This window comes from Bos indicus x Bos taurus, chromosome 8 (genome assembly GCF_003369695.1).
Source record: "Bos indicus x Bos taurus breed Angus x Brahman F1 hybrid chromosome 8, Bos_hybrid_MaternalHap_v2.0, whole genome shotgun sequence".
Classification (NCBI taxonomy): domain Eukaryota; kingdom Metazoa; phylum Chordata; class Mammalia; order Artiodactyla; family Bovidae; genus Bos; species Bos indicus x Bos taurus.
Window position 1 is genome coordinate 63,188,061 of NC_040083.1, and position 19,984 is coordinate 63,208,044.

At 47.0% G+C, this 19,984-nt stretch overlaps 1 protein-coding gene across 2 annotated transcripts in view; it reads right to left on the reverse strand.

Moving 5' to 3' along the window:
* GABBR2 (gamma-aminobutyric acid type B receptor subunit 2) overlaps positions 1 to 19,984 on the reverse strand; it is a 369,523-nt gene that overhangs the window by 86,104 nt on the left and 263,435 nt on the right. For both annotated transcript variants that reach the window (XM_027549741.1, XM_027549742.1), the window contains exons 8-9: positions 16,936 to 16,996; positions 64 to 144 (exon numbers count right to left, since the gene is read on the reverse strand). In XM_027549741.1, coding sequence (XP_027405542.1) covers positions 64 to 144; positions 16,936 to 16,996 — 142 coding nt within the window. The remainder of the gene's footprint in view (positions 1 to 63; positions 145 to 16,935; positions 16,997 to 19,984) is intronic.

Sequence of the window (19,984 nt, forward strand, 5' to 3'; positions counted from 1 at the left end):
ACAATACCCAGGCCCGAGAGGACCTGAGCAGGCCCCCTCCTCCGAGAAGTCCACGTGCCTTACCTTGGAACCTGATGGTGTCGTTGATGATCTCCAGGGTGTCAGCCACAGCGTTGTATTCTCCCACCTTCACCTCCCGGCTGTCTGCGGGAAACAAGGGACCGTGGCTGGTTAGATCTGAGTCCTGTGTTTGTTGTCTGGGTGCTCCTGTCTCTGCTCTTGCTTGCCCACAGGCCACAGCTATATTCCTGCAGGCTTTTCCTTTCCTCCATTGCCTTTTCCAGGTGGACTCACAAACACTTTCTCACATGGTCTCACCAGCTGGTCATTCATCCTCTGCAGTACATCTATGGATAGGGAGTCTACCCCCCACCAAGAAACCGGACTCTCCACCTATTACCAAGTCTTTTGTGCATTATCAAGCCGAATGCTTTCTCTGTAACTTTACTCTGCCATCTGGCTCTGCCGTCTAGGACCACACAGACCACCCCTGCTCCCTCTGCCCCGGGAGAGCTCTAGAGACTTGAAGACAAAAACACATCATCCCTCTGGCAGTCGCCCGGAACCCCACCTTTTGTTGTTGTTTAGCTGCTAAGTTGTGTCTGACTCTTTTGTGACCCCATGGACTGTAGCCCACCAGGCTCCACTGTCCATGGAATTCTCCAGGCAAGAATACTGGAGTAGGTTGCCATTTCCTTGTCTGGGGGATCTTCCCGACCCAGGGATTGAACCCGCATATCCTTCATTGCAGGCAGATTCTTTATCACTGAGCCACCAGGGAAGCCCCCGCCCTCCAACCTCAGTGCCCACGCATCATCAGGATGGAGACATCCTTGGGTTTGGAGCTGGGGAGCAGGGGTGGGGGGTGGAGAGAGCTGGAGTCATTAGCACGTACTGACCATCATCACTGAACATCACTTCTACTTCCCACCATTTCCAGGCCCTGACTTAGACCACACCTCACAATATCACTGTCTGATAGGGTGTAGACCCAAGGACTGGCCAATACCCTTTAGGCATGATCAAAAGTCATGCAAGTAGTCAGCAGCAAGTAGAAAGGGCAACCCCCTCCTTTATTCCGCACGTTACATTCCTATTAATTCATCCTGAGGCAAAATTCACATTCTTCAGAGGCCGCACTGCTCTATGTTACACCCAGCACCAATTATCCTTTAAATGTTCCTGTTCTGGGTTCCTCCAGATAGATGTACTTGTTCAGGTATCTTTTCAGATCCAAGTGATAACATGTAAATTTACCTTCATCTTTGATACCGTTCTGTTGGCAGGCTTAGATCATGACAAAGACTTGCCCAGGGTGGTGGTAGGAGGAATGGAGAGGTGGGGATTAGATTTGACAAGTTGTTTTTTCTCCAGGTAAAATGTGGACAGATGGGTGATCAGCGGGTGGGAAAGATGGGGAACAGGGGAAGGAAGCAAATGAGGGGCAAGGGGGCTCAGGGCCATTCCCAATGGGGAGCCCAGGAGGGGCCAAAGAAGGTGGAAAGATGACAAGTTCCAGTTTGGACATGCTGAGCTTGAGGTACCCATGGAGAGACATCCTTGGGTCTGGAGCTGCGGGAGCAGGGGTGGGGGGGTGGAGAAAGTTGGGCTCATTAGCATGTAAACTGGGAGTTGGAGCAGGGGGCAGGAAGGAGACCTCCAGGGACAGTGCCAAGTGAGAAGAGAAGATCAAGGGCAGACCCTGGGGCGCACTGATCTCTGGGGTGGGCAGAGCAAAGACGAAGCAAAGCGATTGAGGAAGAGGGCCAGGACACCAGAAAGGGACAATTTCACAAGGGAGCTGGCCAGCCATGCCACATGCCACCAAGACAGGGACAAGGATCCCCTTGAACAGAGAGGTCATTCAAGCTGGGGTTAGAGGCAGAAAGACAAAGGCAAGGAGTAGAGAGTGGGGCCCCGGAGTAGCGCAGGCTGGGACAGGGTGGCGAGTCGGCGGGGAAGGGCCAAGGGGATTCAACTTTATGTGCCTTTCCTTGTTTAGTTCTCACAGTTGTGTGGAGTTAAGTGGTTTCAGTCCCACTTTACAGATGAGAAAACTGAGGCTCAGGCAGGTTACAGCTTTGCCTAGGGCCCCGCTGATCCCAAGAGCAGAGTCGAGGCTCAAACCCAGGACTGCTTCCACATGTGGCTACCTCAGCGGGATCTCTGAGAGGTGACAGTTTTGGCCCTGAGCTGCCCACTCCATGGACCACCTGGGCATTCTGAGTATAATAAATACAGACAGGAGTGCCCACCCGCCCAACAGAGGGGCAGGAGAGTACCCAGAGCTGCAGACCCTGGTGCTCAGAATGCCCAAGGGTCATAAAGAGACACAGCAGCGGGAATTCCAAGACTGTGGCTGGGGGAGCTGTCCCCTGGGCTCTGGCTCTAAGTGGATTTCTCTGCAGAGACGTAGGTGTGCTGCTGGTTCCTTATCAAAATTCAGGAAATGAAACAGGGAATCCCACTGGCCACATTTCTGCCTGCATTCCTTTGACTGGAGGTGGAACACAGGACTGTAAAAGTCACTTCCTTCTCCCTGCAAAGGTCTCCCCGCCACTTGTGGGGGGGCCTCATACTGTGTAAGTGGCTGTCACTTGCCGGGGTCACCCAGCTCCTAAATGTCACATTAGCAGACTCTGCTGGGAGCTCCAGCATCCCTGCTCTGGCCTTTTGAAGTCTCAGCCCTAATCAGCTCCCACTGCTCAGAGGAGGCTCTGATTTATTTATTTGGTGTCGGGAGGCAGCACATGAAATATGCAAGCTGATTGGAATAAATCACCAGGAGCCGGAAAGTGGTGTGGCTGGCACCTCACCGCGCCCCCAGCCACACAGCCCGCCCCTCTGACTCACACACCCCACTGTACCATCCATCCTGCGGCACCAAAATAATACTCAGCTTCCTGCAACGAACACCATAATCACCGTAATCTCTCCCTGGGGGCACTGCTTGGAGGCTGGGGGAGGGGAGCTTCACACATTCCTGCATCCAGAGTTTCCCAGCAAACCCTGAATAAGGCGTAATTCACCCCAGCGTGCAGGTGAGAGAGGAGCCTCAAGTTGGTAAGTGAACACTGAGGGCCACATGCTGGGCAGCGACTAAGGGGTTGCCTGAACTTGAGTCTCAGTTCCGAATTCAGACATCTTCCTACGCATACTGAGCAACCAGGGTTGCTGGTTATTCGGCCCATACTTACTGAGTGCCTACTGCATGCCAGGCCCCGCCTGAGCTATTTCATAATGAAGAATCCCTCACAAGAGCAAGTGGTGGAAGGTTAGCTATGTTCTCTTCCCTGACCGAGCTGACCTTGGACATCTGGGTGCTGAAGGCTGTGCATATTAAATCCCTTAATCACTTCACTCACTCAATAAACAATGGGGTGCCAGGCTCTTTGCTGAAGTTACAAAGATTAAAAAATAATTCATAATCTCTGACCTTGTAGTTTAGTGACTGTGACCTCACCCAGCTCTCCTGGGTGGGCAAAATCTTCCCAGTTGCAGGTCCTACATCCCTTCCTGCTGCGCCCTGTGAACGGCTGGGCTTTAAGTGTAAAATGGCAGCTCTCAGAGTGGCTGTGAGGGCTACAGAGGAGACGAGAGGCAGTTTCTGGCTTGGGGCCTCACTCACAGCAAGTGTTCAATAAGTTGTAGCTATTTGAGTCATGACAAAAGTAACTGTGAGCTATTTGTGGGGTTCCTGAACACTGTGTGGATCACAATAAACTGTGGAAAATTCTGAAAGAGATGGGAATACCAGACTACCTGACCTGCCTCTTGAGAAACCTATATGCAGGTCAGGAAGCAATAGTTAGAACTGGACATGGAACAACAGACTGGTTCCAAATAGGAAAAAGACTACGTCAAGGCTGTATATTGTCACCCTGCTTATTTAACTTCTATGCAGAGTACATCATGAGAAATGCTGGGCTGGAAGGAGCACAACCTGGAATCAAGATTGCCGGGAGAAATGTCAATAACCTCAGATATGCAGATGACACCACCCTTATGGCAGAAAGTGAAGAACTAAAAAGCCTCTTGATGAAAGTGAAAGAGAAGAGTGAAAAAGTTGGCTTAAAGCTCAACATTCAGAAAACGAAGATCATGGCATCTGGTCCCATCACTTCATGGGAAATAGATGGGGAAACAGTGGAAACAGTGTTAGACTTTATTTTTGGGGGCTCCAAAATCACTGCAGATGGTGACTGCAGCCATGAAATTAAAAGACGCTTACTCCTTCGAAGGAAAGTTATGACTAACCTAGATAGCATATTGAAAAGCAGAGACATTACTTTGCCAACAAAGGTCCATCTAGTCAAGGCTATGGTTTTTCCAGTGGTCATGTATGGATGTGAGAGTTGGACTGTGAAGAAAGCTGAGCGCCAAAGAATTGATGCTTTTGAACTGTGGTGTTGGAGAAGACTCTTGAGAGTCCCTTGGACTGCAAAGAGATTCAACCAGTCCATTCTAAAGGAGATCAGTCCTGGGTGTTCTTTGGAAGGAATGATGCTAAAGCTGAAACTCCAGTACTTTGGCCACCTCATGCGAAGAGCTGATTCATTGGAAAAGACTCTGATGCTGGGAGGGATTGGGGACAGGAGGAGAAGGGGACGACAGAGGATGAGATGGCTGGATGGCATCACAGACTCGATGGACGTGAGTTTGAGTGAACTCTGGGAGTTGGTAATGGACAGGGAGGCCTGGTGTGCTGCGATTCATGGGGTCGCAAAGAGTCGGACACGACTGAGCGACTGAACTGAACTGAACACTGTTACTACACTATGGCGCTTTCTTACTATCATTGTTTCCCATGAGGGTCTCTCTGCCTGGAAGGTGGCTTTTCCCTGCCTCTAGCAAACCAACACGTCCAAATCCTATCCACTTCTTCCAGGAAGGCTTCTGCGAGAACTGCTCCTCTCCAGTTGCTGTGGGCTCAGGGCACTGGGGTGACATGTGAGAAGCTGTGCTGGAGCCGTGCCCTTGATGTGCCCAGGCCTTGAGATTCCTGCCAGCCTGTCAGTTCCTGAGTGGAACCTCAAGTCTCGCTTCAGCGGTCCTGGGCAGCACAGGGTCCCCTCCCCTGCACTAGGCCCAGCCAACCCCGCCCCGCCTGGCTCTTCAGGGGAAGGATGGTGTCCCCTGTGTTTCTCCCTTCATCCACAGCCCAGCCACTTTCAACTTTTAACTCTTGGGCTCCTTGGTAACTCTGTTGTGCAAAGACCATCAACCACTTATACAGACATGCAGACTGCAGAACAGGGGACTTATGGACAGGCTAGAAAGAGGATTCACAGGGTCAGGAGAGAATAGAGCAGACTTGGGGGGAAGGGGTTGTGGTATTGCATCTGCCACTGGCTCGCTTCCCTGCCCCGCTTGCCCTGCTGGAAGTTGCTGCTGACTTATTGTGTGACCCTGGACAGATCATTCTCTTTTTTTGGGCCTCGGTTTCTCCACCCACAGAGTGCACTGCAGGGGTTCCAATAGTTCTTAGTCCTGGCCAGGCACTAGAGTCACCTGGGGAATTTCTAGAAAATTCAGATGCCTGGGTCCCAACATGGATCCATTATATTAAAATTTCTAGTTGTGGGTCGTTGTCGGGTGGGGTTGAAGGGTGAACCCTGGGTGGCAGTATTTTTAAAAGTTCCCTAAGTTGACTAATGCATAACTAGAGTTGAAAACTGCTGGATAAAACCAAGAACCATGCAACGCTGACACTCTGTTCTCAGAGGCTCAAAATACTGTAAAACAGAGCCCCTTTTCCTGTAGGATAATACCAATTCCTTGTTGTGGTGCAAAAAAAAAAAGTGTTTTCCTAGGAAAGTGCATTTTTTATTTTTCTTTATTCCAAACTTTGGATTTGGACAATACATAAAGAAAATAAGTCCTGTTGGTGAAAATTAGGCTGCCGAAAAAAGTCCAGTCTGAAAATACTCTCTGGCTGTGGGCCCGAGAGCATCCACGAGACAGCTGGGGGACCGCTTCAGTCACACAGCGATCCTGCCTCCCTCCTGCCTGCAGCCCGTGGGTGGGAGGGCCAGATGTAGGGTTGCCTGCCTCCTGCTGCAGCTGGAACCCCACATCCTGCTTCCTGGCTTCTATTCCCCTCCCCACCAAAGGTTCATTCTTCCTCAACGGACTCAAGGTCTGCACTGAGGGATGTATGCATGCATGCTCAAGTCATTCAGTCGTGTCTGACTTTTCATGAACCCATGGTGTGTAGCCTGCCAGACTCCTCTGTCCATGGGATTCTCCAGGCAAGAATACTGGAGTGGGTTGCCATGCCTTCCTTCAGGGGATCTTCCCGACTCAGAAACCGAACCCCCATCTCCTGCGTCTCCTGCAGATTCTTTACCCACTGAGCTACCTGGGAAGCCCGAGGGAAGTATATGTGTCCTTTAAGGTTTAATTGTTGTTGTAAACATCTAGAAATGTAAAACTCTGAGATGTAAAACAAAAGACAACCTTGGCTCAGCGAGAATCAAAGATTCTATAAAATTACTCCATTCTAGGACTCAGGGAAAGGAAAGCGCTCTGGCTGGAGGACAGGGCCCCTGGAAGGGGTCTTGGTTTTGCTGTCTTCTCGGTAACGAGTCCTGGGGAAGTGCCCTCCTCTGCCTGGGTGTTGATAAAACAAGTGGGCTAGATGTGGAAATCTCTGTGCCCTCTTGCTCTTGTTCCATGATTCTGCAACTGCTCTGAAGGGTCTTCCTCACTCCAAACTGAAGCGTGCATCTTGAGACTTCCCTTCCCAGGCTTCAGAGACAGGGACATGGTGATTTTGAGTCTTGATTCTGCTTTTCTCCAGGCTGGTCAGCCATCCCTCGGGAAGTGATTTTTTACTTCATTGACCCACCCACGCTATGGACAGAGGAGCCTGGCAGGCTACAGTCCGTCGGGTCACAAAGAGTTGGACACAATTGAGCAATTGAGCATGCATGTACACACCCCATCCCGTGAAGTCTGGTCACTGCCCATGGACAGGACCTCGACGGTCACTGTCCTCCCATGGGGCGCAAGCAGGTCTCAGCAGTACCTCTCAGCAGCACCAGGCAGAGAGGCCTCCCTGGGCCTGGAGCCCTCCTCCCAACTCGTCTCTAGCACAAACGGTACGCCACTGCCACATTTTGAATAGGTTAACTTCGTCGACATTTGTTTTGAGATTTTTAACAGGTTAAGTGGACACTGGCCAAATGCCCCAGGAGTATAATAATCTTGCCAAGGGTAGACTTGTCCACTGATTTATGCAAACTGTCCCAGAGACAAAAGCTGAATGCCTGAGGAGACACAGAACATGTACAGATACAATGGGTTATTTGCATCTAGAACACCTTTCCTCACTTCTTCTTGGCTAACTCCCGCTGGTCCTTTAGAGTTAATCTTGAATGCTGCCTCTCCCAGGTAGCTTTCCTGGAATCTGCCAAGTGGAGCAGATTCAGACTTTCCTCTGAATGCCCTTATCACCTATAATACTCAGGTGGGGGTCCTGTGTCTGCCCCCTACTAGACCAGGGTTCCCTAATGGCAAGGGCTATGTCTTGTCCATCTCAGTACCCCTGTGCCATGCTGATGCCACGAAATGACCATTGAGAAACTTCAAAAGCCCAAACCATAGGGTCAAAAAAAAAAAAGAATGAAAATTAGCACGTCAAAATTAAGAACTTCCGTTCATCAGGGACTTTAAGTTTAGAGACAAATGACTGAACGGGAGAAGATGTTTGCAAAGCCTAAAGCCCCAATGCTGCTGCTGCTGCTGCTAAGTTGCTTCAGTCGTGTCCGACTCTGTGCGACCCCATAGACGGCAGCCCACCAGGCTCCCCTGTCCCTGGGATTCTCCAGGCAAGAACGCTGGAGTGGGTTGCCATTTCCTTCTCCAATGCATGAAAGTGAAAAGTGAAAGTGAAGTCGCTCAGTCATGTCCGACTCTTCGCGACCCCATGGACTGCAGCCTACCAGGCTCCTCCGTCCATGGGATTTTCCAGGCAAGAGTATTGGAGTAGGGTGCCATTGCCTTCTCCGAAAAGCCCCAGTAGGAAGCTGAAATCAAAATTATGTGAGGAACTCTTGCAGATCAACAAGAAAAAGGCAATACCCTCAAAATAAAAGTGGTCCAAGGATCAGAACCGACAATTAACAAAAAATGGCTGACAAGCACAGGAAGAAATGCCCAAACTCATCAGTAATCAGGGACAAATGACACTTAAAACCACAGTATAATATTACTTTATATCTTCAGACTGGCAAACAATGAGAGAGATGGGAAACACCAACTGAGGGTGGGAGGTGGGGACATGGAATTCCTCATGCTGGTAGGAGCTGCGTGGGTAGGGACATTTCTGAGAGCTGTCTGGCAAATTTTAGGCATGTTCAGTGTTGACACACCTTCTGACCCCACAATTCAGCTCATGGGCATTTGTCCTCAAGAAACGCCAGCTGGGTTCATAGGGAACATGTCCGAGGACACTCACTACGTGTGGAGCCAGGGAGTTGAAGGTGATCTAGGTGGTGTCATCAGGGGAGTGGAGGCTATGTTCTGTGAGGGCCACGGCCTAGATGTATACTCGGCCATGTGGAGTAGCTCAAAAACAAAGTGCTGAGTGGGAAAATAAAGAAACATCCAGTTGCCTTGATGCAGAGTCAAAATATGCACACAAAACCGCAATACACATTTTGCAAGGACACATACAAACACAAGATATGCATTAAACACTTAGAATGCTTGCCTTTCTTGGGGCAGATGAGAATAAATAAGGGAAATAAAGGTATAGACAAACAAGCAGAGGGCTTCCATGGACCAGTGATAAGAACATTCCATCAAATGAGGAGTGTGAAGTGTGTCCTGAGGAAGCAAGACAGCACCTTGCTCAAGCAGTTCTGGACATGGTAAATCTGGGATCATTGTGAAGACTGTCATGAGAGAAGCAGGAAGCCCGTAGCTGTCACGGCTCTCATCTGCGTTAGTCATTGAGCCAGGCTCATTCACAGCCTCATGTCAGTGGATTCTCATCATTACTTTTAAGCAAGGAAAACCTTTCATTTTACTACTTTAACTTGTTATTGACCAGAGAGGTATTAACACATCTTTTCTTAGCCAACTGTTATTCACAGGAGATATTTCAATACTCACTTACATAACAAATCACCAGCCACAGGTGTTAGTTTCTGCAAAAATCCCCTGGTCAATAATGTGTTAAAAAAAGTGCTAAAAGATGGCTCAGAAAGATTAAGCCACAGTGCGTGGCTAGCAATGATTAGGTATGCCTGCTTCGAAACTCATAAACTTTCCACATGATAGGAGGTAAGTTCCCTGTCACTGGAGGCCTTCAAGCAGAGACAATGCTGTAAAGGAAAGTCAGGGTTCCCCTCAACATGGAGAGTTTGTGGCTCAATGAAAGACAAGGTCTGTTAAATACGTCTGTCTTTCCAAGCCATCTTCCTTGAGCTCCAAGAAAAATAAGCCCTGGATCATGAGGATGAGAGGCATCAAGCTCAGGGTCAGACTTCCAGCCTGAAAGAGCCCATATTCATCTGTGTCCTTCCATTTCTGCTGACCCACAACCCTTCAGGTGTAACCTGCAGTTTAGTGGACTATGTCTCCACTCAACTACGTCAAGCTGAGAGGCAGTCCAACCAACTGCTCTTTCCAAACCAACGGCTTAGTGAAGAGGGCTATGATACATGCCTTCACAGAAGGAAAAAGATATTAAAAATCAGCCTTGAGTTTCAAACTGGAGTCAAACTAGCTCCGAAAGTTTTCTAGTAGGTTCTTGGAAATTATCTTCCCTCCTTTATAGGCACTGGCACTTGGCCAGGGAGATTATGAAGCCCCTGCGGGGAGGGGCCGTATCTTATTCAACTTGGCTTTCCCAGAGGAGCTGGTAAAGCACCTGGCAGATGCTCAGGAAATGCACACTGAATAGAACCATATCTGTTACCCTGAAGACCAAACGGTAATTAATGTTTGCAAGTGGGGAGGACAAGCCTGCATTTTATAGGTACCTTCTGAATGACAATTATGTCATTAGATGGTGGAAGACCCCATTCTTTCAGATCAGGTGCTGAAGTATAAAACTCCAAAGTCTGAGTCCTTTATGCTGCACAGAAGCAGTGCAGAATTCAAGCAGATTGTCATTCACCGAATTCTTACAAACAGGCCTAATGAAGGCAGGGGTGGTGAGTTAGAGCAGCAGATGCTGGGGTTTCACCAAGAACAGCATAAACAAGGCTCTAATCATGGCTTCACTCAACTTCCTTCCCTGCTGCAAATTCTGAGCCATGTTTAGACTTCATTAGTAACATGGATTCTTTCTTCTCTTATGGGGAAAAAAAGCGCCAATTCCCTAGTATTCATCCTTATCTACATGTGATTTGGTGCAAGTCAGCAATGGCCTGGAGGGAGGGGTTCTGAACTTGGAGTTGAAAGGGGGTTAGGCCCACTGCACCCCAGGTGTGTGGTGAGGGGATACTAATACCTGCCTTACCTACAGCCATGGGTCGATCCCTCAGAAGGGTGCCTGGGACAAGAGAGAGAGTGCATGTAATTTATTTGGGAGTGATCCTTGAATACTCTAATAGAGTGTGGAGAGGTGAGACAGGGAAGGGAAGGGAGCCAGGGCAAGGTACATTAATGAGCAGGTTCCTGAGAGCCCAGCTGAGGCTCAATTCCATGGGGACCTCAGTAGACAGAGCAGACACACCTTGGGGTTCTTGGGAGTTTCCAACCAAGGGAAGAAAGACATTGGGGGATTTATCCTCTACTCCTCATCCATGCCCAGCTCCGGGCTGCCCTGGAAGCATTCTCTCCCTGGATATTGGCCCTGCTCCTTGCACAGGGTGAAAAGTACAGGTGCTCTTAATAAGATGATTGTTTGGAACCATGAATGCTCAGGGACTACGGGTGGGACAGTGATGGCATCCGGCACACCTGCTCCCTCTAGGATTGTCCTGTTGGGAGGTAAGGTCACTGGGAAGTCTTGAAAATGGACTGAATGGAGGAAAGCCAGGGGTGAGGAAGGTCATGCTTGGGCTTTGAATCCCTCTCTGGATTCAAAATGTTTCACCCTCAAGAGGGACCAGGAGGTCCCTGACACATTATTTTAGAGGTAGTTCTGTCTATCCAGCACTCCTAACTTTGCAAAAAAACGTTCATTTCTCTAGCCTGGGACAGCAGTGGCTGCCATTGTGAGGTAGGTTTGGTTTATGCTTCTGTTGTCAAGATCAGCCGCTGTTTGTCAGACATTCTGCCTAGACTCAAGCCACTGGAGACCACAAATAAATGCACATGCTTTCAAAATTCCATGAGCTGAATCACTCACCAATTCAGCAAACATTTACCAACAGCTAGTCAGGAATGAGGCAGCATGCTAGTGAGGTGACTAGTTTCCTATCACCCAGAATTTATAGAGCAAGATCTCATACAGCCCAGCCCCAGGGGACAGGCAGGGTTGCATTAGCGTCATCCATTTTCCAGAGAAGGAACTGGGGCTTAGGGAGATGAAGTGACTTGCCCTGGGTCACATTGCTGGTAAACTTCTGAGCACAGGCTTGAATTCAGGTCTTTTGCCTGCAGATTAATTCAATAAACTTGCACCAGGGTCTACTGTGTGCCACACTCTTGCGATATCAACCCTACTCTTCTGGAATAAAAAAGTCGAGCAGGACCGTGGATTCCTGGCTCTCCTTTTCATCTTTTTCCTTAAACTGCCTCCCATTTCCAACTACTTTGTGTTTTAGTTTTACAAAGATGGTAACAGAGCCTCCTACTAAATGCTTCCTCTACAACAGATAAAAGGGTTTAGAAGGCACCAGGAACTTTATAAACAAGAAGCCAAAAACAGCATCTTTCAAGGTCTTCAGAGGGAGGGTGGGATGGGCCGACTTCCAAGATCCTGCCAGCGAGCACTGAGGCAGCCTGGGTGTCTCTGCAAAGGGAGCCCCACTGCTGGGGCTGGCTATTTGTAAGTCAGCTCTGCTGTGCCACGGTCCCCGCTTAAAAGGGCAGGAGGTGAGGGAGAGAGAAACAGACAGGGAGAGGGAGGACTTGAAGGGCACAGCAGAAAACAGCATACCGACCTCATTGAGAAGCCTTTTTTGAGGTCAGTGGCATGAGACAATTTAGGATCTAGTAACCCCAAGGTTTCTCAAGAGGTCAGGTGGTCTGGTATTCCCATCTCTTTCAGAATTGTCCACAGTTGATTGTGATCCACACAGTCAAAGGCTTTGGCATAGTCAATAAAGCAGAAATAGATGTTTTTCTAGAACTCTCTTCCTTTTTCCATGATCCAGCGGATGTTGGCAATTTGATCTCCGGTTCCTCTGCCTTTTCTAAAACCAGCTTGCATATCTGGAAGTTCACGGTTCATGTACTGCTGAAGCCTGGCTTGGAGAATTTTGAGCATTACTTTACTAGCGTGTGAGATGAGTGCAATTGTGCGGTAGTTTGAGCATTCTTTGGCATTGCCTTTCTTTGGGATTGGAATGAAAACTGACCTTTTCCAGTCCTGTGGCCACTGCTGAGTTTTCCAAATTTGCTGGCATATTGAGTGCAGCACTTTCACAGCATCATCTTTCAGGATTTGAAATAGCTCAACTGGAATTCCATCACCTCCACTAGCTTTGTTCGTAGTGATACTTTCTAAGGCCCACTTGACTTCACATTCCAGGATGTCTGGCTCTAGGTCAGTGATCACACCATCGTGATTATCTGGGTCGTGAAGATCTTTTTTGTACAGTTCTTCTGTGTATTCTTGCCACCTCTTCTTAATATCTTCTGCTTCTGTTAGGTCCATACCATTTCTGTCCTTTTTCAAGCCCATCTTTGCATGAAATGTTCCCTTGGTATCTCTAATTTTCTTGAAGAGATCTCTAGTCTTTCCCATTCTGTTGTTTTCCTCTATTTCTTTGCATTGATAGCTGAAGAAGGCTTTCTTATCTCTCCTTGCTATTCTTTGGAACTCTGGATTCAGATGTTTATATCTTTCCTTTTCTCCTTTGCTTTTCGCTTCTCTTCTTTTCACAGCTATTTGTAAGGCCTCCCCAGACAGCCATTTTGCTTTTTTGCATTTCTTTTCCATGGGGATGGTCTTGATCCCTGTCTCCTGGACAATGTCACGAACCTCTGTCCATAGTTCATCAGGCACTCTATCTATCAGATCTCGTCCCTTAAATCTATATTCCTGCCTCTTGAGAAACCTATATGCAGGTCAGGAAGCAACAGTTAGAACTGGACATGGAACAACAGACTGGTTCCAAATAGGAAAAGGAGTACGTCAAGGCTGTATATTGTCACCCTGCTTATTTAACTTCTATGCAGAGTACATCATGAGAAACGCTGGACTGGAAGAAGCACAAGCTGGAATCAAGATTGCCGGGAGAAATGTCAATAACCTCAGATATGCAGATGACACCACCCTTATGGCAGAAAGTGAAGAGGAACTAAAAAGCCTCTTGATGAAAATGAAAGAGGAGAGTGAAAAAGTTGGCTTAAAGCTCAACATTCAGAAAACTAAGATCATGGCACCTGGTCCCATCACTTCATGGGAAATAGATGGGGAAACAGTGGAAACAGTGTCAGACTTTAGTTTTTGGAGCTCCAAAATCACTGCAGATGGTGACTGCAGCCATGAATTTAAAAGACGCTTACTCCTTGGAAGAAAAGTTATGACCAACCTAGATAGCTTAATTCAAAAGCAGAGACATTACTTTGCCAACAAAGGTCCGTCTAGTCAAGGCTATGGTTTTTCCAGTGGTCATGTATGGATGTGAGAGTTGGACTGTGAAGAAAGCTGAGCGCCAAAGAATTGATGCTTTTGAACTGTGGTGTTGGAGAAGACTCTTGAGAGTCCCTTGGACTGCCAGGAAATCCAACCAGTCCATTCTGAAGGAGATCAGCCCTGGGATTTCTTTGGAAGGAATGATGCTGAAGCTGAAACTCCAGTACTTTGGCCACCTCATGCGAAGAGCTGACTCATTGGAAAAGACTCTGATGCTGGGAGGGATTGGGGGCAGGAGGAGAAGGGGACGACAGAGGATGAGATTGCTGGATGGCATCACTGACTCGATGGACGTGAGTCTGGGTGAACTCCGGGAGTTGGTGATGGACAGGGAGGCCTGGTGTGCTGCGATTCATGGGGTCGCAAAGAGTCGGACACGACTGAGCGACTGAACTGAACTGACTGAACCCCAAGATAGAGGTCAGGCCCACCCTCTGGGTAAATTCCAGAAAGGTCCCAGAAACAGTCTAGGCCAGCCTATCTTGGAGGTGAACCAGAAGAGTGAAGGAACGAACTCACTGTCCCAAAGCCAGTTCCTTCCCATGTCTGAGCCTTAGTTTCCCCTCTGAAATAAGATGATAACCAGGATCCCTTCCAACTTGGGCAGCCTACTCAACAAATCAATGCCTCTCCATCCTGGCAGTAAGGCACATCTGAGATCCTATGAATTTGGAAAACTGTTGTGCTGATGTGAACATGCTCCCAGCACGGGATCCTCTGCCAACAAAATCAGTGTCTGTTTTAAAAACATGTAAATGGGAGTATCTGCAAGGCCCGGCTCTGAGAGTCAATAAAAGTTGGACACTAAAGTGGCAAAGGGAGGACAGTTGGGCACAGGTGTGCATCTGAGCACGCAGAGGTTGGCACTTGGGGAAAGCTGAGGTCTAGTCCCTGCTCTGCCACCAGCCCGTTGGGTGTCCCTGGGTGGAACACCTCCCTTCCCTCAGTTTCTCCATTTATACCATGAAGTAGTGGGGTGAAATCATTTCTAAGGCCCTGCACTTGTGACACTGTACATGTCATTAAGGGTTGGGAACATCTCTTAAGAGGTAGGCGGGCTTCCCACATGGTGCTTGTGGTAAAGAACCTGCCTGCCAATGCAGGAGACATAAGGAGACATGGGTTTGATCGCTGGCTCGTGAAGAGTCCCCTGGAGGAGGGCACGACAACCCACTCCAGTATTCTTGCCTGAAGAATCCCATGGACAGAGGAGCCTGGTGGGCTACAGTCCATAGGATCACAAAGAGTCAGACACGACTGAAGTGACTGAGCACACACGCATGCTCAGGGTAGGCAGAGAAAGTGGCACCCAGAAGGTTTCAACACACCAAGAAAATGTGGATTTGCCCCAGGCAAGTATCATAATTTTTGAGTAAAAGCTAATCATGATAGCTACTACTTGCTGAGCAGGAAAGATATGCACGTGTTTCTCTGTGCCGTGTCATGTAGCTCTTCCCACATCCCAAGATGGTAGATAGGATCACATTCCTATTTTATAGATGAGGACACTGGCATGTGACTCAGAGTGGTGAGTCACATGCTTATACACTGGACTTGTGCTCAGATAGTTTTCAACTCACCTCTGAACTGCTCTTTGCTACAATGTTTTCTTTACAAATGCCTAAAACCAGTCACTGGAGTTGGTGTCTAATCCTAACATTCAGGGGGGAAAAGGCAATAAAATTGGCATTCACTTGTAGCTGTGATTGGCCAATCAATATTTTACAAAATATTCTCCCAGAACGATATAATTTGAGAACTGGAAATGTGACAAGAGAATTTAGCTGCAATCACTCACTCAAAAAAAAAAGTAAGTATATCTTTGCCAAGATGCTTACATTGTTCAGCCAATGAAGAAGTAAGACTTAACAAATGGAAAAATAATTATGTTTGCCTAAAATTACATCTTTTGTGCACACCAGAAAGCTGACATGCGTTTCAATTATCCGCCACGGGAAGACAAATGGGTAGATCTACAAAGTCGCATTATGGAACGGTGGTACCAGAGAACACCTGATTGATCTGAATCTGGTTGAGATTTGCCTGAATGGATCTGAATAACTTGATTTCATTTCTTGCTTTTCCCTGGATGATTCTGGGATCTGCTCAAAATGAGTGGACACAGAAGGCACTGCTCATTTCTGGATTTTCCAGAAACATTCAGATACTGAAAAACATTGCATTAATGAATGGTCTGTCTCATGGTTCTGCCTAACAACCCTACTAATGACCATCAAAGGCTGAATCGAGGTTCCTCCAGGCAGAACACCTGGCCCAGCTCCTCACAGATGCCCTATGGGCCTCCATCTCCCCTTCGTCACACGAGGAGCATTGTCTGAATGGCTGCGGAGGTCCCTTCTGATTCTGACACCAGGAAAATCGAACAAATGATTCGTTTTCTTAAAACAAAATAAAACAAAAATGGCCTGAAAATAGTGTGTGTGGGAAGATTACAGATTAAAAGGGACTAAAGAGACACATCAACCAAATGCAATGAGTGGACCTTGTGTGGATTCCCTAACAAACCAATTAGAGTCATTTTCAAAATAATTAGAGGAGCAACATAGACTTGGAATAAGCATATTAAAATATGTTAAATGCTTAAGGTACAATAATAGGATTGCGGTAATGTTTTAAAAAGTCCTTATCTAGTAGAAATGCATACTGTGATATTTATAGATTGAAATGAGATAATGTCTGGGAGCTGTTTTAAAATATTATAGCAAAAAATGGGGGGTGGGGGATGGGGCGAGTCAAGATAAACCAAGACTGGCAAAACAGAGAAAACAGTTGAAGCTGGGTGATGAGTACATGAGGTTCACTGTGCTATTATCTCAACTTTAGCGTCTGTTTGAAAATCTCTGTAATCAAAAGCTAAAACAATGCCAGATTCCTCAGAATACTGGCACTGACTTAACTGCCACTCCCCATACATTCATGCGCCTGAGTCATATGGAAAGACTGAATAGCCCTGAGAAATTATGCAGTTGAGAAAAAATATTCTAAATAAGTTGAAACTAATGTTTTCACAGAGTATTTTCTATTGACTTTGCCTTCTTTTATCTGGAACATTGTACTTTCATTTCTTCTGACATATTTTATTGCATAAACACAACATCTCTGAATATAGAATTCATCAACTAGAAAGAATAAGCATCAAAAAAGCCTACCTTGAAATTGAGTAAATTTAATGGTCCCCATTCTCTCCCCGTTCCGGAATACAACTTGACCCTAAAAACAAAACAAACAAGAACAAAGAAGAAATGCCATATTAGCCCAAACACTAGTGATCTCAACTGAAATTCATTAATTGTAGAATGCAATTATTACTGGAGAAAGAGCAGACTCCTGAGGAACCACAGATGCAAAATTAAGCTAATTGTTTTTAGAACGGTTGTGACTTTATCTGGATAATTTGAGGAGCACAAAATAATAAAACCAACACATGTATATTAAGGCCAAGATATGCACCATCATTATCATCATGACTATTTATTAAACACCCATGTGCCCTGGACAGGGTCTTCCAGGGTGGTTGGAAAGATGGAGGAAGAGATGAAGCCCTTGGTGCCTGGCCCTGGCTCTGCTCCCATGCCCCACCCATAAAGATGCTGGTCTTTGCTGAGGCTGTTTATCTGAAGGGTCAGAAGGGATACAGGAATACAGGGTCGAGGCCTGTATTTCTTATTAAGGACAGAGAATGTTTCTGTAAGTTCTTCGCGAGTGGTGATGTCAGCCCCAATTATAACTGGGCTATGGGGCAGCACAAAATTAAGCTTCTTGAGCCAGTGAGACCTGACTAGTGTCACAGGCAGCTGTCTCATTAGGGACCCCAGGAGCTAAAGACAAGAGTCATCTGCTGCATCTGCTTTGCTGGCTGATACCCGGCTTCCATATGCTGGGCTAAATAAGCCAGGAACATAAATTTAGAGAGGGTGTGGTCTCTCTTTGTCTATTTACGGTCCACCTAAAATTCTGCAACCGTGCAAGGAAACTGACACAGGTCATATCAATGAGCGTTTATGACACACTTGAGTGGAAAGGGGGATGATTCTAATTTTACAGATCAAGAAACTGAGATTGAAGGAGGTTATGCCAAGGTCATTGCCAGTGAGCCTGCTGGATTCAAACCTGAGTTTGATTTTAAGGCCTGTGCAACTTTACCACAGCATGTTGTTTCTGATCCAGAAATAAACCTCTTCCATTCTTTCCATTAACGTGAAATTAAGAAAATGAATTGTCTTAAGGGTACACAGCTTTACGAGCAGTTATAAGCTTACATCATCAGGGAACAGCACAGACGATACCATGGATTCTATGCAATTCTCAAGAGAAAGTGACAGAAAGTACATGTCTTCCCATGGTGGAAATCCAAAGTCTGAGCCCCTGAAGCTTTTGGAACAAAGAGAATCACTCAACCTGTTGTCGCAATGAGAGACACGTTCTAAGGCTACTTTGACACCTTTTTGAAATCCTGAAGACAGCTGCGAGTAGTATCAGTTTGAAACTAACGCCCACCGAATTCTATATTCAGGTGACGGTAAGCAATTCCCTGGAGTGTGAAAACACTTCAGCGTAAGGTGAGACAGGAGCTGTGATTTTATTTCTAGGGATGATTGAAAAACATAGAACATCTTCCAAAGGATCACTTTTATGCAAATGGACCACTTTGCAAGGGTGGAAAAGATGCAGATATTGTTCACAGGACATTTCTTTGTTTGACAGAGGTGGACATCTAACTAATTCACCATCTTCTGCCAAGCTTTGAAGAACTCCAAAGAGCTCTGGATATAAAATGTGGACAAATTCTGAAGAATCTTAATTAAATGAAAAAAGTATATCGAAAGGTATTCAATGTGTGGATGGACTAATACTGGAGTGGAATACAGGACGGAAATGAGAAAGAATTTCCTTTCACTTTTGGGTTTTTTTCTTTTTTTCCTTTCTCCTTTACTTTTTAGATAAAACTAGTTCATCTTGGAAGTAAGGTCTGTCATATTTTATTTTTCTCACAGTAACTATGTTTGTAAACAGGAGCTCCTCCTATCTCAATTTTTCAGGTAATGCAGTGGAAGGAGGCCAGCGTGTCAGTATCTCAAAGCTGGGTTCAGGGCCCCCTCGGGCAAGTCCCTGAGCACCTGAGTTATGGACCCTGCACAGCTCCTGGTCCTCAACAGGCACTCAGTAAATGGCACCAGTAATTTTTATCTAAACACACTTCATAGCAGAGAGCTGAAATAAAAAAAGATTTCAAGCACCAAGAAGCTTTCCAACCTTTGGGAAGACATTTTCAACATCACATGATTTTAGCTGGCAAAGGGGTAAACTGTTGGGCCCTAAGCCAAGGTGGCTTCACAGCTCAGAAACATCAGCCCCTAAGTGACTGAGTTCCAAACCACATGGGCCACTGTGTGTTCAAAGGGAGAAAGCTGAGAGCTCTGTGACTGTGGTAACTGAGAGTAATGTGGCCACGTGGGTGGGTAACTGGCCATGTCGAGGGTCTGCACCAGAGAAGGGCGGTGAAGCTTGCTAAGCCCCCTTCTGAGGAAGATTCGACATGTGATTCTCTCCTAAGGTTGTGACCATGGCATCTGCTGGGTTTGACAGTTGATGCCAATTCTGCAAACTTGACCATGGCTGACTGGATGGGGACCACCGTCCCAGCCAAGCCCACCTGGATAAGACTGGACATGAGTGAGGAAGGCCACAAGCCAACCAGGTGATGTTCATGAAATTCTGCCTGATGGATGTCCTCCATGTGAGCAGGTGCTCAACTCACAACATTCCACAAATATTTACCTGCTCCAGGCCAAGTCCTCTTTTAGGTGCTGATTTCTGCTCTCAGAGACCTTTACATATGATTAGGACAGACAGGCAAAACATATTCACCAATAAATGAATGAGGTCACATCAGTTACTGAAGAGTGCTGTGAAGAAAATCAAAAGGCAGTGCCTGGGCGGTGGAGAGAGTCTGGTGGCTCACATGGTAAAAGAATCTGCCTGCAGTGCAGGAGACCTGGGTTTGATCCCTGGGTCAAGAAGATCCCCTAGAGAAGGGAATGGTTATCCACTCCAGTATTCTTGCCGGAGAATGCCATGGACAGAGGAGCCTGGCAGGCTATAGTCCATGGGGTCGCAAAGAGTCAGACATGACTAAGCGACTAACACACTTCCAGGGAATACCTCATTGAAGAGGGGACATAAGAGCTGAGGCCTGCA